General features: G+C 37.0%; 2 protein-coding genes and 1 long non-coding RNA gene across 3 annotated transcripts in view; 2 read left to right on the forward strand and 1 right to left on the reverse strand.

Moving 5' to 3' along the window:
• The window catches only part of LOC119691645, a 29,714-nt gene extending 22,137 nt beyond the window's left edge, over positions 1-7,577 (reverse strand). Inside the window, exons 1-2 of the long non-coding RNA XR_005253979.2 lie at positions 7,327-7,577; positions 5,410-5,508 (exon numbers count right to left, since the gene is read on the reverse strand). This is a non-coding gene — a long non-coding RNA (uncharacterized LOC119691645). The remainder of the gene's footprint in view (positions 1-5,409; positions 5,509-7,326) is intronic.
• On the forward strand, positions 1,705-18,092 carry LOC105388647 (zinc finger protein Xfin). Its single transcript, XM_011559591.3, has 6 exons — positions 1,705-2,167; positions 5,419-5,498; positions 11,336-14,054; positions 14,145-14,805; positions 14,911-15,131; positions 15,346-18,092. Exons 2-6 carry the CDS (start codon positions 5,441-5,443, stop codon positions 15,605-15,607), a joined length of 3,921 nt encoding a protein of 1,306 aa, XP_011557893.3. The 5' UTR covers positions 1,705-2,167; positions 5,419-5,440; the 3' UTR covers positions 15,608-18,092.
• Positions 18,093-18,979: 887 nt separating this feature from the next.
• Positions 18,980-23,761, forward strand: LOC105388646 (longitudinals lacking protein-like). Its single transcript, XM_011559590.3, has 5 exons — positions 18,980-19,129; positions 19,361-19,483; positions 19,815-19,901; positions 20,255-20,401; positions 20,708-23,761. Exons 2-5 carry the CDS (start codon positions 19,388-19,390, stop codon positions 20,762-20,764), a joined length of 387 nt encoding a protein of 128 aa, XP_011557892.1. The 5' UTR covers positions 18,980-19,129; positions 19,361-19,387; the 3' UTR covers positions 20,765-23,761.
• The last annotated feature ends 20 nt before the right edge of the window (positions 23,762-23,781 follow it).

Here is a 23,781-nt window from a genome sequence, read left to right on the forward strand (position 1 = left end):
ACCGATATCGCTCTAACGGTGAAGTAACTACATCTTGCGGCGATAAGCATGTACTAGGGCGTCCTTCTTCTAAACAGATAATATTTAATGGTGCTGTTTAAATAACTATTATTGGTATTATCTTACTATTTCACACTACGTCAAGTATGTATATTACTATGACAGGTTAGTACCAAGGTGCTACGTTGTAAATGCGATTTATTTATCTGGTAACAAAGTAGTTCTTTTGGAAAAAGTACTAAATTCATTTATTCGAACATCATAATTATAGGAACACAACAGGTCTATACATTAGATGAACACATAAACAGTCCATAAGTAACTTTTATGGATCTGCCAGATGTTTGACGAGCGATGACGCTGCTTATGGATTGTCAATTGCTAATGTGTCGGTGGTGCTACTGCTACGGTAGCAGCCTAAACTCCGGTGGTTGAGAATCACCCCGTTAGCCTCAATGTGGACTATCACCCTCGTGGATATTCTATTCAATTCTATCTGTGTTGGTGTAAGTACCTGCACCTGGCTCTCTCGAGTGGAACCTTTGTGCATATACCCAAGGTCTAAACTGCTTTCCTAAGCTTGGAACATTTCCCACCACGCTGATCCACTGCGGGTTGGTGGGTTCACACATCTAGATGTGCTAAATCTAAATATGCAGGTTTCCTCACGATGTTTTCCTTCACCGTAAGAGCGATGGTATACATTGTACTTGAATTCAGAAAAGAACTCATTGGTACATGTCAGCGCCGGGATTCGAACCCGCATCTCTGGCGTGAGAAGCCGGCGCTTACCCGACTGAGCTACCAGCGCTCACCCTCGTGGATAACAGAGTCTCATTGTGTGTGCACATTGAGCGGTGTTTGCTCAAGCACTGACCGATTAGTGCAGGATCACCCTTCAGACGTTATCTTATTTATGTCCGATTCGGGACTTATTTGTGTCCAATTGTGTGTGTCAATATTCATTATAGGTACCTAGATAGTTGAGTAGGTCTTTTTTAATTTAAATTCGAATTCAAATATTTTAAGCTTATTAGGTAAGGATGTTTACTTACTTACATAATATTGGACATGGATAAGTGTACTTACCTATATATTATATATGAAATTATGGATATGCAATCACTAATCACAATCAATTAACTATGCAGGTAAGTATTAATCATGTAAAATTGATAACTTTTTTTTTGTGGTACTAAATCCTTTAACACTTTTACGGCACATGGGTTTAACTTAGGTAAAACAAGTAGGTACGTAAAATCTTATAGGAAGACATATGAAAGTTATCGCTTACGTGGCTTAAAATAAAATTAGATCTAAATAAAACCTAATCAAACTAAATTGATGTAAAATAACGAGTAAGTACTTAAATACTTTTAAAATATGTGAGATAAGCAGGTATGTTCTTACTCATCAAAGCATAATCACATGACATTTTTGGATACCTACTTGCCCATAGAATTTTCAGATATACATACTTAGGTAATTTATAAGTTGTGCGCCAGTAAATGATAAGAAGATATATTTTTTCGTCAGTGAAACGCTCGATAGAAGTAACACACAAATTAAAAAAACTAAACAAAGCCTTCATAAAATAGACAGCGTCGACAAAATAAATAAACAGTCGAAGGTACACAGACGCCTCGATATATTATTATAATCCTATAGATAAGGCGCTAATAATCCCGATAAAAGACAAAAGCAGGTCCGCACTCAGTGCCATCTCCATACTATCATCGCTCTCAAATCCACCTGACTGGTGCAGGCGGGTCGCGGCCGCCACTAGCTGTCTCGCTCTCTCGCGTCTCGGGCGAGATGCGCGCTCTCCCTCTCCCCGCGCGCCCGGCCGGCCGCTCTCCACCAATCGGTAGCCATCTTTTGCTCCCTCGAGAGCAGAGCGACAACAGAACAGTGCGTGCTCTCATCACACTGAGACGACATCTCGCCGCGCGAGGTCGTCCCTGCCGCGGATGTAAACGCGCAAACGCGGAAAAACAATCTACAGTGCCTTATAAACTTTTATTTCTAAGTGATTTTATCCAAAGTGCAAAATAAGCTCAACGTAAAATTAAGGTGTACAGTGAAAGACTAGAAGCTCGCATTGTGGAGTTGAACTTTTAAAATAAAATTAACAGCGGCTGATAAAGCGAAAATTATCCACGATTGGGTAAGTGTGGTTCGATTAGATTACGATGCTAATTTTATCAGGGATATTGCAAGTGCCATGTATTTTTTTAATTGATGATCAGTGATCGTTGGTTTTTATTATATAGCGTTTTGAGATACAAGGAAATGGCTTAAAAATTATATATGAAAAATACATATTCGTGCTAAGTATAATATATTTTTTACAACCAGTTCTTCTAAAAAACATGTCAATATTTCATAATTTTATCCCTAAATTTATTAAACATTTTAATAATTCATATTGTATAAAGTGTACTTTCTAAAAAGTCTCATTATACAATGGGGATGCAAAAACTACCCTCAGAAATCATATAAGTAAATACTTAAACTAAAATAAAGAGGATTTAAAATGAACTTATTAGTATTTCTAATTTAATAGTAATATTGGCAATATTTTTTTTTTTAAATTGCTTCTTTTTTACTCCAAATATTGACTGTATCTTCAATAAATAATAAATTTATAAGAAAAAAAACGTTAACACTATTTTATAACTGATAATAATTAATTCTTATATATTTTTATTGGTACCTAATCCTTATAAAATAAGGAGCTGATATTTTTTTCTCAATTCACCACTTAATAACAGTATAATTTTTTTTTTATGCGTATCCCATTTTTTTATTTAAAACGTAAATAAAAAGTGCAAAGTGCTTATTTTTTATATTTTTCAACGCGCACCTTGTCTTCTTCAAGCAAGACAAATAAATTGTGTGTGCTAATTTCTACCTGATACGTACCTACGCAATCCTAATTACCAATTACATACCTACCTAACCTATTAGATAATGTGCCTTCTTAGGAAAAAAATTCATCATTTGAATAGGTATACTTATAATCACTTATTAGTCATAAGATAGGTACATCATTACGTTGAAAGTTGCTAAGTACCTCGCACGCAATAAAAAAACAGCTTACATTTTTTTAATTTCTTGTATGATCTTTAGCAATTAGAATAGATTTAAAAAAAATTAAAAGGTTTCAACTGTCACTTACCTATAATTAATTATTATGTCCTTCGTAATTTATCTATCTCTTTGGGAATAGTCCTATGATTTTCTCACTGAAAAATGAGTTGGTATCTAGTCCCTTATGCATTCAAGACTATTATATAATGCACCTACATATAACTTACTGTCCTAAGTTTACCTATGAACCGAAATACAATATTATAGATTAGCCCCAAATACAAAATAAAAAAAGAGAAGTAGAAAATACAAAAAAAAACAGTATAATGGCCACCACCTCTAGAAAGAATAAGTATGCATATTTTGATTTAACAATCATAATAGAATTAAGTATCTTTTTTACTTTTATTAATTATTCAGACTTCTAATTTAAACGAACAGCGGCAGCAAACGTGTTAAGATGAAATTATACAATCTAAAATCCTATTTAATTATTTTTTTATTAAAAAATTGTATCGTTTATGGAAGTTGTAAAAAAAGTTTTAATTAGATTCTTGTAGGAACGCGTGACTTATGAAACACCTTACATTTATCAGTGAGCGAGATCTTTTGTCATCACTCGAGTACTTTTATCTGAAAATCTCTTGAGTAAATGATCACATAAACGGTTTGTTATTGCGATATCGAGTTTATCTGACGAGTTGCTCTCGAGTTGCCTTTACATCATAAAGATAGGTGATGATACTGATGATTATGTCATCTCTAGCCATTGATTTCTCAAGAATTTTACTTTACTGAACATTGGTAACATTATAACTACCTATTAAGTTGTTTACTTATAAAGTGACTCTAAGTGGGTACAAACGTATGTTTAGTTTATTAATGCATTACGTTTATTTAAATTTTCATATGTTTATTTTATAAAATTAATTTATAGTACTCCATTCTGTAATATTATACTTTGCTGAAAAAGCTTCGACGTTAAATACGACTAGTAACGCCACCTGTCGTCGAGTAGTGAAAAAATATTAAAAGCTCTAATTGTTTAAATTTATCTTTTATTCTCTATTAAAGCTTTTACCCGCAATCTGCTCTTGGCCCTTCGCATTACCGTGGAATTTCCAAAATAAAAATAATCTAATAGACAGGAATATGTAAGTATACATAGTAATTGTAATAAGAGTTTTGGTTTTCATTTATCGCCAATAAATTACAATAAATTTATATGGGCATAAAATTATACTTAGGGGCCGTCCATTAATCACGTGAGGCTCAAAGGGGGGGGGGGAGGGGCTACTGAAAACCTCACGAAACATCACGAGGGGGGGGGGGGGTTTCGTTAGACATCACGTGTATTAATTTTTTGTCAAAAATTAGGTATTTCTGAACCGATATTTTGGACGGCGCAAAAATTTTAACGATTTGTAGAATGACCTATATTTTTTCTAGTCAAAAATTGCCTTTACATAGACTTCCAAAAAAATACACGTGATCCAGGGGGGGGGGGAGGGGGGTTGGTCCCAAACCTCACCAAATATCACCAGGGGGGAGGGGGGGGGTCAAAAAATGAGAAAAACGACCTCACGTGATTAATGGACGGCCCCTTAGATATAGATTTACCTAAGAAAGGCTAGCTAGAAGACCAGATAACGTTTTATCTGGCCGTAAGTTGCTGACGAATCCGGGAATCACCGTGAGCTCTCGTGTTACAAAGGCGGGTGAGATTGTACAGCAAATTTACATTACTTTATTGTAATATAAACTCTTACACGATTCTTGGGAATTGTGAACTTCAATCAAACGTACCGCGTTAGAATATAAGTAATGTACCTAATTATGAAGAGTAGGTTTCTATATTATCTATATAATATATGGTTTCTATAAGTAGGTAGATTCTTTATTTCTTCTAAAATTTATGAATGATGCATAGAACAATAGACTTAATAACACCTAGGTATTGGTAGCGGGCTAGAGGCTGTATTAGGAGTATCGAAAGAAGATTATTGCCTTGTGGCACTCCTTTCACGAGGCCTATGTCCAAGAACATAAGTACTTCCTAACGAGTAGCCTATGTCCAACAAGATTCATATCAGCAGCTCTTATAACAAATTATTATTGCAAAACTTTAAAAAAATAATTCAATTAGAATGCTGTCGTATTCGTCCCATAGATCCATTGCACTGTATTGTATAAGTGAATTTTGACAAAGTTTATAGGTAGTTTTATTCAGAACACATAAAACCCCTTCACATACCAACATCTGCTTCAAGATACAGACTGATGTATTTTCTACCTCCTAATTTGTATATGTATTACCTTGCGCAGGCGTCGCCGGCGACCGCGGGCCATGCAGGGGGCGCCAACCGCCGCCGCCGCCCCCGCGGCCGAGCCCCCCAGCCAGCAACGTGAGTACCACTGAAAAAAAGAAAAATTGTTAAACACCGTAACAAATAACTTTCGTTGTACGACTACGATGGTTCGGCTTAGTATAAGTAGGTAACACTTTTGCAAAGCTCTGCATATACCTAGTTATACTTTGATGCATGCTGCATGCCCCATTACCTACGATCTGGAAAGAATCTCGCTTTAACAAAGCCTAATATGGACATTCTACACCCCGGAAAATAATGATGTAAATCAAAATGCGATATCTTTTCGATCTACGGTTTCTACCAGTATCTTTGCCAATCCTCATCTTAACTAACATTAGTCACCGTATGCTAACTTCGCTTAAACAACAATCATCAATTTCTTTTCAATCTTCACCGATACTTGGAAACCTTGTACCAAGATAGGTTCGTAGATACATACTCTGACTAAAGTACTTATATCCTTATCTATGTCGATAAAATGCAATGCCATTGACGTGCTTAGAGCAATTCCTGTCATTATTCGAGTCGGAGCGTGAATCATTAACTTAACTATTTAACGTCTAACACCATAAATCTAACAGTGACTAACAAAAAAATGCGCTAAATTGTATCTTTTATCTACTAAGTAACTTAAAAATATAAATATTTTGTAAGAATTCTACCTATAATAATCATTATCCATCAATCTAGTTACTTAGGTACTGAAGATACTTAAAATAATAACTAAACTTATCGCTTACAAATTATCACTGGCCAGCAAGAAAAAAGTAAAACAGCGTCACACTCCATTTATTAAAACCAACACTGGCCGGCCGAGGCGCGGGCGGAATGAAAATTAAGTAATACCTACCTACCTATAGTACAAGTAAATTAAAGTAAAGAAATTCCGTAACGATCTCATTATGTGGCATTCGTTTGCGTCGTCGGGTATTTGGGTCGATCTCCTGAGAGTTCATCCTTTTGTCTATGGAACAGCTGTGTCCATAGACTATCCATCTTGGAAAACACGGATCGCCTTCAAAACAGATCGCTTGAATCGCTTCTGTGCCAGCCGGATACAGTTGTTATTCTACTAATGTTTAATTCAATATTTGTTTATTTCTTCATAATTTTAAGATTCTCTTCTTCGGATGACGTAGAAAGTTTGTTCAAACTTATAATTAAACTTTACTTACGAAATCAGTAGGTATCAATACTTGGTTTAATTGGACTCATCAAAAAACAATCGTCCAGAGAATATCGAAATTTAAGTCGATATAAGTACCTACTTACTTATTATAAATAGTCAATACAGTTACAAAAATTAACTCTTAGTTTATCGTTAGTTAACTCCAAAATCCGCCACAGATACCCCAGAATCTTCTACCTAAGTAGGCAAATAAGTGTATTCGAAAACAGATTCTAACTAAGTTTGTCATCAGTACGTAGTGTAATGTTGTCTGTATCCAGTGACTGGATCATGTCTTCTCGAAGGTAAGCCGATGCTAACAGCTTATTCGAATGTCCCGCACGCGCAGACGACCTGCAAGTATTTTTATTGGTTCATTTCGCTCTTATGTTACATCGTCGTTGAGATAAGACGCTTGGGGAGACACTGAATAAGTAACTAGCTTGTGCTTCGTGTCTCCTGGGTTTTCTCGTGACAATTCTGGGTTAAAAGTAAATTTTTGTGACCGTTGGAAATACGGACGCTCTTTTTTGCTATGTTTTGTTTGTGCTATACTTACCATCTTCACATATCATCTTATCTCATTTACTTATCGAACCATTTTTGAGACATACACCAGTGGTGTACTTTCAAAAAGATGTCTGTAAGTCTGAATAATTTCAAAAATTCAAATAAAAACATCAATTACACAACCTGAGGCTATCGGTCGATACGTCGCTAGTTTGTCGAAGGCTGGGCACACAATGACGCCAAATAACGGTTCCCGGTTATCTGATAACGATAACGTGATTACGAATAGTGTGTTCCGGTCCCAATTGACAAAGACGACTGCCCAAACAGACGAGCGTTGGGCAAAACGTCAAATTTGGACAATTGGACTGGCTGATAAGAAAAGATGAGTAATTAAGTGCAGCCTCTTTCTTCCTTTTTGGTCAACTTCAAAAGACTTAACTATGGTGTCTGAGTTATTGTGATACTCATGTTGTTGTAAAGTGCTGACGGTTTTCCTGCCCCGCCTGCGTTTTTATTCAGTTTCAAATATTATGTTTAGTAGAGCTTTTTACTACTGTTACATGGATATGTTACCGTCTAGTTACACAAATTAAATTGAGTTATAGGTACATATGAATAATCAACCTCACAAAATTGAATTTATTGCGATACCCGATTATTACAAATGAACCCGTTAGACCTCTACCCTTTGTGGGCACTAAAGGGTCACAAAACAACTCATACTCTTTATGAATACGAATTTCAGAAGGGTTTATGCTTATGCTACACTAAATAATTATTAACATTGAAAATATTCTTTTGACATTCATCTCTCTCGGGTGTTATCTATGTAGTACCTAATATAAATCAGAAAGAACATAGGTACATGGTATATTTAGATAGGTAACTTCATTGTCTACGAAACGATCCCAAAATTTACATCGCTTTTCCGTCAAGAGAAAGCCAATGAATCATTGGACTGGAAAACCGAATCGATAATACCGACATCTAACTTTGCTTACAAGTTGTCGCATTCAAACTAATGTTGCCCTAAACTCTTAGGTAATTGATTATTATACCAGATAAATAATTCGGTAAGCTAGATATTTTAAAATAGTTCTTAAAATTATTAAATAACTTGCTCATTCGTAAAAGTTAAGTTATAGCACGTTATAGAAAGGTCTGAAACTGAAAATACTATTTCAAACAAAATGGCCGCTCTCCAGCTCTCACCGTGTCTCCTAGGTAGGTAAGTAGGTACGAGGTAGGTACCTACTTTGACACCAAAAAGGATGCACGTGTAACGTTCACAGACTACTTGACACTCACGGCGTCACCGAATGATCATAAGCATCATAACCCGTACCGTTAGCAACCGACGGACGAGCGGCGCATAGCGATGCCGGCTGCTGCTGTCCTTACTAATTTGTTCTTAATATGGTAGCCGTGTACCGGAGATTGCTTCGGACCTTTGTCAGATTGGAATGGAAAGGAGCCTAAGTAGATACTTAGAGACATATTAGATTAAAAGAAGGAACGCGCTGAGCATGTACAGAATAGGATTTGTCAGAGAAAGTTGCGTCCACATCTCAAGCGCAGTTGTTGCAGTTGTCTATGAAAACTCAAAAGCATTGTTTTAGAACTACGCACTACCACAGGTAAGTATATGATTAAATTTCGCCGGAGACAGTTGCGACCCGCCCCTGAACCGAGCGGTCCACAGAACCAACAATATCAATTTACAGACAAAAGGCCTGCTGCATAATTGTGTACCATCGAACGCTAAATGAAGGCTTCACTAAGACTACCAACTCGAACTATTCCTACACCACCAACCTTACCAGTCTACCGATAAGGTGTATAATTCATCGCGACAGCAGCAAGATAATGATGTCTGTAATATTGAGTACCGTTTGTACCCATTCAGGTGTGCACGAAAGCAGTGGCTCCGCAGGCGACATCCTCGCCATATCAATCAAAGAAACGCTTTTATAAGTACCAACACCGTTACAATACACACATCTCGAATTCAAACCATATTTTCATACACATAGGATGGAATTCCGTGCGACTGGCCAGTATTAATAAGGTGGTACAATAGCGGGATGGCGATAGGTCGATTTAAATTCCGAATAAGCGGGAAGGAGGAAGTCACGACACGAGACGCCCAACCGCATCTATGTCACACATTTTCTCCGTATATGAAGTTGAGTGACCCCCGATTCGGTTTCTAAATTTAAAACTTCCGAGGAAGTTTTAAAATGCAACCTCATTTGCCTTTCAGTCGATAAAAAAGTCCTCGTGCATGCAAAACTTTTTTCGTAACTTGGCAAATTATAAAACAATAAACCTGCCAGTATCATCGAAAAAAAATACTCAAAAATATAAACGCGTTCTGAAATCTGCGTTCAATGAAACCGTTTCCAGAAATTAAATTGGATTTGATTACGTACCTACCTACGTCGGAATTTGATCGTTTTCCAAGTAATTTTATTTGTCTCTTCATATTATTATACGAGTATTTAGGTTGTTAGATAGGTACTTACTTAATTTGTATTTGATTCTCTTACAATCGAATGCTTTTTAATTCAATATACAGTAGGAAAAGAAGATGAACATTTTTAAAATTTAGGTGGGTTGCGACCGACATAATAGTGCCCATGAAAAATAACTCGCTGATTAATTTACACAACCAACCCGATGTTCGTGTATAGGAAGTATTCTACTTATACATAACACAAAACGTTTATAGTTATTTTATATTAACTAAATACTTAAACCGACATTGTGAAATAGTCCCTGGTTCCCTAGTAAAATATTTATAAATATAACCTATTTAATACGTTACCCATTTCATTTTCAGCAATTTCAGCGCCATTTTGTTTATCTCTTAACTATTCATTGCGTATCAATTTCTAATTTGATAAGTAGGTATGTATACCTACTGTATTATAATATATACCCCAATACATACATACATATGTATACTAGTAAGTAGGTATGTTTATAAGTACCTAGATACATAAGTAGTTTTTAGGAATTTTCCTTAAATCATTCAGCAAAAGTAGGTATGACACAACGGATGTTTTTATCTATCACTGAAGTCTTTAGTAAGCGAAAATTGATCACTGCCCGATTGCTATCTCATATATCTGTTTACTATGTCATTTTACATTTCATTCATTAATCACATTATTTACAACATTCCTTTGATTTCGTAATCAAAGTTCACCTTTAAGAAATAACTTCTGAGCGTGATAATTTAACCTACCTAAGGTCTACATAATATTAAACATAATTATGTACTTCTGCACCGTAATTAATTAGGTTCGTACTTGGTACATTAATAAATAGGGATAAGGTGTAAATTTGTGTCTCTGAGTTCTGAAAAACTTTTACTTATTCTGAATAAAAAATATCTCAATTTTTTTTTCTTTTGGAGTTACAGGCTGGCGCTATCAACAACACATAATGGTACAATTAATTACAATCGTAATGAAGTTAAAATCGGACCACACTTGTAGGTAAATCTTAGGTTAGGTAGATTAGGTACTCAATGGCGTTCGAATATATCTGAGTATACTACACCCTAGTATAATATTTATTAATCTGAATCATTTCTCACTAACCGATTGATGATACAATCAGGATTCACGGATTTTATTGTTATTAAAACTGTAAGTACCTATACAAAACTACGTCATAGGCGCCTATAACAGAGTAATAGTGTCTGATATATTTGAATATTTCTTTAATTTTTATAACTTCTTGTGGTTCAATCACCTTAACTCTTGAACGGTAGGACAAAGGGTTTAACTATTTATACATATATGAGTCACCACTCACATCACATCACGCAAACCTTTCTTTCTTCTCAAATGATATGTAATTATACCGCAGTGACTTTTAGCGCCATCTGTTGACGGGTAGCGAAACTAACCCTTTGTGTGACTGGTTATTATTCTGTGCCTTTGCTATCATTCAGATACAAATAATTTAATAATATAACCTAGTTATTTTCAATATAAGAAGTAATATCGCCAATAATATTTTCTTTTGATTCATAAAACTATTGATGCCGAACTGTCGCTAGAGGAGTACTGAGTCATCCATTGTCGGCTTTCCCGGAATAGTACGATTGTAATGGTATAGTTTCACATTAATCAAACACGCAATCATATTAAAACAAAACATTATATCGTTGTTGCAGATATCAAAACAGAAGACGTGATCATTGAAGCCAAGATCGAGGCGGAGAACAACGAAGAGGACATCAAGATGGAGGTCCGGGAGCGAGCCACGCGCACCGTCAGCATCGACAGCGACAACCGCTCCGTCAGTGATGACGAGGAGGCGCGCCGCAGCAGGAAACGCGCCGCCTCCCCCTCAACCCTCTCCCCACGCCCGCTCACCGCCATCAAGCGAACAGCTCGTCTGGAGTGCCCGCACTGCCGGCAAGCGTTCGACTCCACCGACGCCCTCGACCTCCACCGCTTCACGGCGCATGGCGACGACTCCCGCCCCAACTACAAAGACTACCCGGACTTCAGGAAGTTCGCGGACATCACCAGGAGCATCCCGCGGGAGAGGTACCGCTGCCATCACTGCACCCGCGACTTCCCGTGCGCGGAGGCCCTGGATGTCCACAGAAAGTCATGTGGCACGCCGACACGCACAGTTGTGACTCCTGAACGAGATAGGCGAGAGGATTTCTTTGCCAAATTGGATCTTAGAAACCGATCCTTTGGCATTCCTGGAACTTTAACACCGCCTATGGAGAGATTCACTCCCAAGTTCGAAGATAGTTCGTATTCTGAAAACGGTCTTCGTCATTTAGATGCTGCGAGAGACCTGGCGGATATACAGTCCATCCTGCATGTGACATCGGCTGGTAGTTTGCTTGAAAGACTAACAGGGACTAGAGTGCCTCTTGAAAGCTCTGTCTTGACCCCACCAGACACTATTCTAAAGGACCGAGACCAGGAAGAGACGCAAGACAGCTTTGCGGCAGAGTTCCGGCGAATGAAATTGCGTGGGGAGTTTCCGTGTAGGTTGTGCCCAGCCAAGTTCCCCAATCTGCGAGCTTTGAAAGGCCATAACAGAGTTCATCTAAGTGGAAACGGTCCAGGCCCCTATCGGTGCAACATGTGCCCTCATGCATCTTTAGATAAAGCTGCTCTTGTGCGGCACATGAGAACTCACAACGGAGACCGACCGTACGAGTGCGCTGTGTGTAATTATGCGTTTACTACCAAAGCCAACTGTGAGAGGCATCTAAGAAACCGCCACGCAAAAGTTACCCGAGAAGATGTTAAACGCTCCATCATTTACCATCCCTCTGAAGACCCAAACAATGATGAAGTCAACTCAAAAATATCTCGAGAGGAAGTGAAGCGATCGCTTGCTTTCCACACTCCAGAAATTTCTGACCGACGGAGCGAGTCCACTGGCCGGGACACGCCTCTATCTCACTTCACACCGAACTTTATTACTGAAAGACATCCAGTCACCTCTTTGACTCCAACTTTGCCCGAGACTCCCTCACTGACACCAAGGGACACTGAAACAATCATACCTCGAATCAAAGTAAAGGGCATTGGCCAGTTGACTCAAATACCAGAATTTCGGCCTCCTGAAATCAATTACAAAAACAACGAGGAACCAGATCACTACGATGACGATGCCCCAGTCGATCTATCCACCAATGATAATAACAACTGCGATGTGCTGGACCTCAGCAAGAAGAAACGTGATACAGATGATGATGAGCCGAAAAACACGCCACAGGTTCCTTTTGATACTGATTCGGCTGCGGCTGCTGCTACTGCCTTCGAGAAAACTAGATTCCTGCTAGCCCATCATAGACTGTTCGATAACCCTTTACCAAAGATTGACCCCGCCTTTTATGCCACGCAACTATCCCAGATCTACGCAAGTTCAATGTCCGGATTACCTGGTCTACCAATACCCCCTTCTTTTCCTCTTAACCCGTACTTTCTTCAAACCTCTTTTTTTCCTCAACCCACTGATACCCAAGAACTTGCCGAAATAAAGCAACGGATACAAAAAGAGATCATTCGTGGTCTGAGCATGTCTGGCGGAGGTCTTATAACTCCAGAAGCTAAAACTCAACCAAAGCAGGAGATTATAGAAGAAGATGAGAAACCAATAGTACAACCACCTCGTGACCCGTCACCAGTACCTCCACCACGATCTGTGTCTCCAGCGCCAGTACCCACGAGCATGGTGCCACAGACAGATTCTGTGAAAATGGTCATAAAAAACGGAGTCCTCATGCCAAAACAGAAGCAAAGGCGTTACCGAACTGAAAGACCTTTTTCTTGCTCTCAGTGCGCCGCTAGATTTACACTCAGGTCGAATATGGAACGTCACGTGAAGCAGCAACACCCTCAGCACTGGAGCATCCGGCGACCGTCCCCAAGGGCGCCTCCTCCATACCCTACTTCTGACTGTTTGGCTGACCGAGTAAAGTTCGCACTTCTAGCTCGTCATTTAGAAAACCCACTGCACCCCTCTGAACGCTCCCCTGTGCGCAGAGATTCTGATGAAGTCGCTGACAATGAAGAAGATGAAGAGGACACTCTAGTTATTGACGAAGAAGAACCGGAAGATAATCAGCAATCAGATGAGCACACCGCCGCGCATAGGGCTGCAGCTGAAATTCTTCTAGCAACTCGTCAACAGGAAATCACCAAAGACTTTGATCTCAAAATCGCAGGAAATCTTATCAATAAGCCATTATCACTAACTGTTGATAAGAACGAGGACGCAGAGCAAGCACCTGTGGTGAACCCCCAAGAACCTTTACCCATACCGATCGTGCCAACTCGAAGTGATGAAGAAGAAGATGAAGAGGGTCTGGTGGCTTCCACTAGTGAAGGAAATAACTCCGGGAGCGATGAAAATAAGTAAGTTTCCACTCTATCATCTAAATCCTGTATACATCATATTTCACCTTTTATCATTTAACAATGAATTAATAGTGTAATTCTTTCCAGATCGGACGCGGACATAGGAACTCAACCACCTAAGAAGAAGTCGGCGTACAGCTTGGCCCCAAACCGAGTGTCCTGTCCGTACTGCCACCGCAAGTTCCCGTGGTCCTCGTCCCTGCGCCGCCACGTCCTCACGCACACTGGACAGAAGCCGTTCAAGTGCCCGCATTGCCCCCTTCTATTCACCACCAAGTCAAACTGTGACCGTCATCTACTGAGGAAGCATGGAGGGTCAGCGCGAGCCATACTGGCCGAGCCCATACCTGACACAGTAACCCCACCGCAACCAGCCAATGATGCGTCTCGAACGGTCCCCGAGCGGCCCTTCAAATGCGCCTCTTGTCCTACCAGCACATTCTCCTCAATGGAGACGCTAAAGAAGCACATGTCTTCGAGGCACGGGTTGGGAGAGACACTACCAGAGTCGCCAGCTCCGGAGACAGTTGACGATCAGGATGGTAACCCCGACGGGCTGGCGTTCAAGTGCCACCTGTGCGAGGGCTCGTTCAGCGACCGCGGCGGCGCGCTGCGGCACCTGGCCTCTTCCCACGCCACGGAGTACGAGCAGCTGGTCAGCAAGGGAGCCCTGGACGCCGCCAGCGACCGCAGCGAGAGCGCCGACGACGACGACCGGGGCAAATTTCCCGACCACGCCAATAGAAAGGTGAGTTATACGAGTATCATGCGCTTGCAACATCATAACCATCAAAATATCCTCCTTCTAAACCGGTAAACCGCATAAATATTAACCCTTTTCTTTCATTCTCAGGTGGTCTGCGCATTCTGCATCCGCCGGTTCTGGTCGGCGGAGGACCTGCGGCGGCACATGCGCACGCATTCCGGGGAGCGTCCGTTCGCGTGCGACCTCTGCCGGCGCCGGTTCACGCTCAAGCACAGCATGCTGCGCCACCGCAAGAAGCACCGGGATGACCCCACCGATGACGAGGAGGTGTCTCCGCCACACACGCCCGTTGAGAACCTGTCTAATGGGTAAGGAGGGTTTACTTTTGGGCTGGGATTGTAACTTATGCATGGTTAACTTATTTAAGTGTCCATATGGTCCATATGGACAAAGATTTTGTCATCTACTTCAGACGTATAGATAAAGGTTAGGTCATCAACTTCGAACTTAGAGATACATTTTATCTCGTGTCGTTTCTACTGTTCTCACAGACTTGTATTGACCAAACGTTCTCGTTAACAGCTACCGTTACCACGACGACGACGGTTCCGGCAACGAGATACCGAGCAACGTGAACAACAACAACTCGCCGCCCGCCGCGCCCTACGAGAAGAAACTCAAAATACAAATGGCGTCCCGAAAATACTCCTCGGAAGCGGAAAACGACACCGAAAACAGCGGCGACCTCATCGGAAAACTGCTAGGTATCCCAGACAAAACTATCATCAACAAACTCCTCTCGTCGGCTGACGAAGCAGCCAAGTTCTTGGGCGTAAACAAATGAGAGTACGCTTTAGTCCTCGTGGCTCCAGCTAGGATTATCCTGGCTCCACGGGGACTAGCCAATATTGGTTCAACGAATACAAAAACCGTACCAGCGCCATCTGTCAGCGAGTAGCTGTACTATATATAAAAAGTTTGGGTTTTCAAAATACATACTTATTATAATTTGTAAACCATATTAGTAACTAGGTGCCTTTGAAGTGTTTGCCTTACTAATTTCAAGATACCGTCCTGATTGCCTTAAATATAATATTACTACGCAGTTTAGGTATTGTGAGTGTTTCTTAGCAACGAAACTTTAGTGCCAGTATCTAAGTACAGTAATAAATCGAATTGTACATAGTATAATATTATACTTAATCATTTTTGTCGTCGTTTAGAGTGAACTAGTGTGTTACCTAGGTTTACCAATTAATTTATTAAATAAGTAAGTCGTTCTTAACATATCAAGATATTTCAGAATAGAACTGCATTTTCCGTCTAGTCGTTTGTACTATTTTCAAAGTTTGTCCGATTTCTTATTCATTTACCTACGTAATAGGATGACAACGCTAAAATTTAAATTAAATCTTATTGGAACTTACATTGCTTACCTTGCTTAGATACCTACTATAAATATTTCTCAAAAATCTTTATTAAATTTCTAGTCAATTACACCTCTTTTCTAATAAAATCTTGATCCTAAGCTAAAATACCAAATTATCAGTGTAAAGACTTACCTAGATGTGGTTTTTAATCAACGAAATAATTTAAGTCATATCGATACAGTAGACCTCATAATCCCTACCAATGAATAGAATAAATCTATTAAAATTTGTGTGAGTTTCTAGATCTTAATTAACTATACCCTCTATCTATTAGTGTATTAGGTAAATATTATATCCAATAATATAAGACCTAATTATAGTAACACATGCCTAGGTATAAGCGACTTATACATGAATTTAATTATTGACAGCTAGGTACGGTCATATGCAGAGAAACCTGACCCCCCTCTCTTAGTAACAATTCTATTGAAAGGGGTCAGATTTCCCCGCCATATACTGCAATACATCAATACAATACCATTCCTTATTATAATACTTAGGTACTTGTTTTGCTCAAACGTGGCATTTCTTAAACTTAAACATATTTTAGTGCCTATATAGGTACAGTATGGGTTTCGTATTATGTGTGTTTAAAGCTTTCGCAAAATATAACCATGTAGGTAGTTAAGTTAGTGCCCTAGGCACATTGGTGGATTTTCCCTTACCATAAAAACTGCTTAAAAAGTTATATAAATAGTAAATAACTAAGTTATATTAAAATAATACATATTCAAAATTTAATTTTGGAAAAATATTTGTTCTGTAAAATTTTAAACATATTTCATTTGGGCAATATACTGTTTATTGAAAAGAATGGGTTAAAAACTCAGTATACATATTTATTTAATATTAGAATTTAGTTTTAATAAACTTCTGTCTCCTTAAATGGATTGACGAATCATACGCTAGCTATACCTAAGTCCGAAAATGCTTTGTATATATTTTGAATGCTTAGCTAGACACCAAATGTTTATGAATATTAAATAATTCACCATATTTTAAATATAGTTAAGTATTTTTTTAAATTAATTAATGTCAATAAATTTATATAAGTACTTAGATATTATTTGTACTGGGTACCTAATTAATTTTTGGGGTACTTTAATTACTTATTATAGTTTTTAGTACTTTCGAGCAATAATTTTTATTTTATGAAAAGGCTGAGTACGATTTATTTTTTACTAGTTTGTTAATACAGAAACCGTTATTTTCGGTTTAGAATATAAGTTATTAAAAACCAAAGTAAGTTTTTATTTTTAAATAATTATTCTTAAAAATAATGGCGGTATCCTTGCTTGATGTCAATTATAGTTAGTTGAAAATGAGAATATTTTTTCGATATTGTATAGAATGATACAGTTTTATGTAGTTTACTTATTTATTTCCTTTAAAATGCCTATGGCTATGATTAGTTATTGCTTCTGTATATATTGTGTGGAAATTTATATCTTTAGCACCAAAACTGCATAAATTATATCTTAGTTACTTAAGTCAACTTAACTTATACATCGAAGGTAACCAGAAAGTCATGAATTTTATTATCTCAACTATTAATGTATTTTACTATGGTTACATATTACTTCAAATGCAAGTAAGTTTAGTATAACATAAGTCTAATAAGTATAAGTACTTAGTATTATGAATATAGAATAATTAAACTTATTATGGCAACACCGCTTGGCCTTTGAACGTAGTGTCGTGTGTTAGATTAGGTATAAGGTATAATATAGAAATACAATTTGCTCTGTTAATTTGTAAGTTTAGGATTTAACTTTGTGCGTTAATAAAATTTTAAGGTGTTTACATTCTCTTAACTGTCTGCCTATGTTTGATTTTACGCAATGTGGGTGTCGTTTAAAACATTTTGTGAAATAAATATTGTGAATAATATTAAATATACATACAAGTTCTTTTATTACATTCCTACCTCGATGAAAATCTATGATAAGAATCATACCTATAGCGCAATTTTTTATTACTTCTTTAAGTAAATTAATATAGGAACCAACCCTTCATTTAGTAGGTACATAGGTAGGCAAGTAAATAGTTGTTGTTGTTGTTTCAATGTATTTATTAAGTAAACATAAAAAAAAACACAGTACAATTAATAATGACCCACAAAACCAGTTTACTGGTTTGTCTGTGGATTCAGACTTCACTCTTAATAAACTAATTATATTATATTCTATTTTTTTTAAGAAACTTAGTGCTTAACAATAAATTTAACTTGATACTTGTTTAAACATCAGACAATAGGTATCTAGATTTTACTTAACACATGTTTTTTTAACAATCTTGAGAATCTTGCCTTATTTGTTTCATCCCTTATTTTATTCAGTTCTCTTCCTATAAAGTTAGAAACTCTAGAAATTGGACACAATAAAAAAACTATTTTTATTTGTGTTTCACGATGCATAAGTTAAAGTAGTAGTCGGTAGTTAAAGTAGTAGTAGTAATGAAACACTTACATTACGTTGCGGCGCGGCGGCGACCCATTCGTACACCATACACAATTATTATTGGTATTGATACTACTGGTTTCGTGTTCGGTCAAGGAACATAAAGTACCTCTGTATCTCTAAGTTTCAATTTACCAGTTACGACAAAATTAAATACACCCGTATTTCAAAGGCGCCATCTTTCACTGGTGGGAATCCTAATATTGCTACTCGACACTAGATGGCAGGGTAACAATTATCTGGAAACCATAGACCTCAGGAAACACAATAAAAAATGTATCTGTGAATTCACGACACATAGAATACTGAATGAATGGCCCTTACTTCACTTTTGGTACGCTTTATTTCATTCAATATTTTTTTAATGTATGCGAGACGGCGTCCGTCTTTATTTTGTGTTTTTCAATTGCTAAACTATTGGTGAGAGTTTCGAAATAATACGTGAAGTCCTTGAAATTAACAATTTAATTGAAACAGGTAAGAATCAAGATTTTCTTTTGTTTTAAATATGCTTTATAATGTTAAACTATTTGAAGGTTTTTCATGCATTTCACATAGTGACGTAGAAACTGCACTATTTCTTCTATTCGACGGCCTTAACATTTTCAAATTTGCTTGTACAAAGCGCAGCTAGTCATGAAATCAAACTTCCCCTTCTAACTTCATTAGAAAATCTAATTTATTCATAAATTTGAAATATTATTTCAGATCCGGCGATTAGAAACTATTACCAAAATGGGCGACCAACAATTTTTCCTGAAATGGAATGACTTCCAAACGAATATGGTCACCTCCTTCAGGCATTTGCGGGATGAGAAAAGTTTCACAGATGTAAGCATACCAGAGCCATCATTCAAAACATGAAGTTTCTATATAACCTAACTGACCCCCTGCAGAGTGTATTGTATTTAATATAACCTTGACATCTCTAAACTCTAGTAATTGTAACCTGTGCTACTACCTACCTACTTTAAAATTTGATTTAAGAGATCACCAGATAAATGCAAAAACCTATCTGTTATAACACCATTCAGTATTATGGGTTAAGACTTAATACAATGAAGCCTGTTTGAATATTCTTTATTCTATTAAAGTGACACCCAAACTCTGAGGTATAAATTATACTGTTTATGTTATTGTTACTGTTATTTGAATATTTCAGGTCACCTTAGCCTGTGAAGGACAAACATGTAAAGCACACAAAATGGTCCTGTCCGCGTGTAGTCCATACTTCAAAAGTTTATTAGAGGTAAGACTTGATCAGACACTATCTTTGATGTAGCTGGTGAGTGATAGATATCTTAGCTCTGTGGATGAAGTTCTTTTCATTGGTGTTGGTGTTAAACACAAGAGTTAGATTTGGATTAGTCACCATGGTTAAATGCCTTGCTTTTTTCTATAGTGTGCCTCCTCACTGTAGCCTATTTTACAAGACCCCCAGAACCATTATGTATGGTTAATATGTAGCCCAGTTACTACCTGGCACTATCCAGTTACAAATACCATCATTGATCAACAGTTAAAACAATTACAAGTTACAGTCATATTTTATATTTTTCGTATGAAATATTGTTAGTCCCTAAAACTGCATAATCATTTCAGGAAAACCCCTCAAAGCACCCAATAATAATCCTAAAGGATGTGTCGTACCTGCACCTTCAAGCGATACTGGAGTTCATGTATGCGGGGGAGGTCAATGTGTCTCAGGAACAACTGCCCGCATTCCTCAAGACTGCTGCTCGACTCAAGGTAAATATTTTCACAAACTCCAGTTAATTATGGAATAAAAGAGGTTCAGAATGAGTCCTACAATAAAATACAGGCAAGAAATATAATTTTAGCTACATTCTGTATTATCTGTATGTAGTAAAAAAAATATGTATGTAGAGTCCTGTGCACCCTGAAAGGTCAGGGTCTAAACATTTCTCTGACTGGCTAATCCTTTAACCACGATAAAGAACCCTAGTCATCTAGTCTAGTATTTGTCATCAACAACATGCAAGATCTCTGAAGCTTCAAAAATTGTTTAAAATAATATCCACTTTCTATCTTCAGGTGAAAGGTCTAGCCGAGCCTCCCCCACAAATGCCCAGCATCAAGCGCGAGGGCTAACCGCCAGTGCCTCCCCCCGCACCAAGTAGATAACACTGTTAGTATATTGTGTATATTGCCTTCAGTAAAACCTTTGGCCTATTGAACAATTTTAACATCTAATGTCTTAGCACATACTGTTGACACAGCCTGAAGGCGTAAAACTATAGGTTGCATGTATTGTGCTTATTATTATTAAACTCTTTATTGAACAAAATAAATTGTTACAAAGGCGAACTTAATGCTAGCAGCATTTTCTACCAGTTAACCTTTGCTTATGTAGTAAATAAATAAATAAATATCTGGTATCTGATTAAAGAAATACTTTTGACTTTATAAAAATCTCAGAGTACTTCATAAAAATCCTTATTTAGCAAGACTAAACAAACACAACATAAGTCATAGCAATCTGTACATTATTTTCGATAAAATTATGAATCTTGATTGATGTTAAAATTGTTAGTTACATAAAAGGCTCACAAATATCTATGGCCCTGCCTATAAGTTTTACTGAAGGTAATATAATTAAGTATTTGTATGGTCTGGGGTTGGATTCAGTACACATTTATAATGACAAATTTCAACTAGAAACAGATAGAATAACTCTGTACACTTTCTTCCCAGGCCACACATAATATTATGTTTGGGGACATTCCATATGGTTTGTTAAATGACATGAAATAACTATTAAAAACTGCAATTTCCAGCTTAGTTACGATTTATAAATGTTGAGTGATTTACAAACCATGAACATTTTTCGAATATAGTCCCAAGCACACATTTTATCACACTTTTTGTTTTTTTACTTTGGCAGTATGTTCTCATTAGTAGATCTAAGCATAATTTCACTTAAATTTTATGTTTTTTCCTCATAATTGACCTGGAAAGGATATTATACTAGCCTGTAGCTAGCTAACATCTGAGCATAATTTTTAAAATGGTCATCAAAAAATAATGATGTATTTTTATTATTAACTGAATAATCTCTAATACTGTACAGATTTTTTTGTATATTAACTTGAAATAACACAAACCAATGTTACACATACACAATTTATGATAAGACTTACTTCATTGCTTTTCAACACACATCGTTCTAACATCGACATAAGTTATGTTGCTGCATCGCTCAAAATTAATATCAAATTTCATAAAAATATGATAGCACTCATGCAAAATATATGAATTTCCCTTTATGGTCGTTAAAATTCAAGCAATGCGAAATTGACTAAGGCGGCTTGCCATCTTTGTTAATAATTAAACTAACTTTCCCATTCTTTCCCCGTGATATGATAGCATAGTTGGCTTCAGTCTCTCTTACTAACAGATTCTCAAGTTACCTAACACCAAAGCACGCTATAGTTATAACACTAACCCCTGTTGAACAGTCTGCTGCATTGCAATGTAGCTATTATGCATTTCACTGTAAGGTTGCAAATGCGCCGCAGATTTTGTTTCCCTTTTGTTATTATTTTCCCTTATTTATGTTATACTATGCTAACATATCGAATAACTGATAGAATCTGTAAATTTTGTAACATTTTTGTGACAGTTGTAAAGCCAATGTAATTATAGTCTAGATGCTTAACTTAGAAGGTTCCTTAGGTTAAGGGGATATATCAATCCTATGATTACAATTTACTAGTACTCTTTGCTTTAAAATAAATTAACTGACCAGTCCCTAAGGAACCCCTGAGTTAAACAGTTAACCTATAGAAACTCTTCATGTAGATATTTCCACCAACGGTTGCCTTATATTTTAGTGAATATAATTAAATGACAGATGAACATGTAATGGTTATAGTTTACTATAGTGAGCCACGTCAGGTGACTAAGGTCACGAGTGAGAAATAGCTGCTTTAACAATTGACCAATTAAAATGAAGGATTTTAGTTAATGTTGCTAACTCTTATGTTATTTTTAGATATCTTCACTTTTATAAACTAGTGTTTACATTTGTTTGTTCTGCCAAAACTTATAACACTCCGTAAGACCTTGTCTTATAAAGTTATATATTTTTTTATAGTGGCATAATTCATATTTGAATCTTTAATCTCAAACCACTTTTGCATTACTTATGTAGTACAAAATATCCCAAGATATTATTACTTTTAAGACTTATTTCTCCGTTGTGAATGTATGACTTTGAAAGATATTTTTAAGTGAACAATGGTAGCGAATCTGAAGGCATAAATATTAAAAAGCAGTGTGAAACTGTAAATTTTGCTCCTGGAAATCGAGATTTTGGCTGTAACACAGCATGCTGATTTCATCACGCACGCGGGAGGGCACGCTATTTTCCCGCGTCTCGCGTGCATATTCCACGCGTTACAATGAATTCTTGTATGAACGCGTGCGGGGCAATCCCGCGTGCGTGATCAAACCCGCATGTTGTTAAAAACGGCTTACAAAAACAAACCAATGTCGGTTTATAACAAAGAATTTTAGATTTTGTCAGTGCAAAATTTTAATTTTGTGGCTTCAGAATCGGCACCAGTATTCTTTTATTTTTAAAACTATAATAATAGGTGCAATCTCTTTCCTTATTACGTAGAAACAATCATGTGATTCAGGGTGTTCACAAGTTTCATCAATATCTTTTGTAATAACTGTTTTAAACGCACCCTGTGTAGTTTAGTATGTGGGTACCTCGGAGATTTCTTATTCTCCAATGTTTTTTCTTAAATTTAACTGATAATCAGCGTATTTCAGTATGTCACTTTTTATATTTTCTCTCCACAAGTATAGAAAAACATACATAACTACTTGTGTGTACAAAATTCCAGAAAGTAATTTTATTTATATTTTTGTTATCGTTCGGCTTCTATTTGTTTAGAGCCTCTACTGCCATTTTGTTCTCCTTTTGCTTTGACTTGAACCCTAGATAATGTTGTATATTGTAAATCTGATATTCTAGAACACAGTGACATGTGCTGACACACCATGAACTTAGTACGTAATGATTGAAATTATGAAAGTTTGTAATTTTTAGATAATACAGAAGAATAATTACTTTTATATGTTTTTGTTTTATTTCA

This window comes from Plutella xylostella, chromosome 20 (assembly GCF_932276165.1).
Source record: "Plutella xylostella chromosome 20, ilPluXylo3.1, whole genome shotgun sequence".
In the NCBI taxonomy this organism is placed as follows: domain Eukaryota; kingdom Metazoa; phylum Arthropoda; class Insecta; order Lepidoptera; family Plutellidae; genus Plutella; species Plutella xylostella.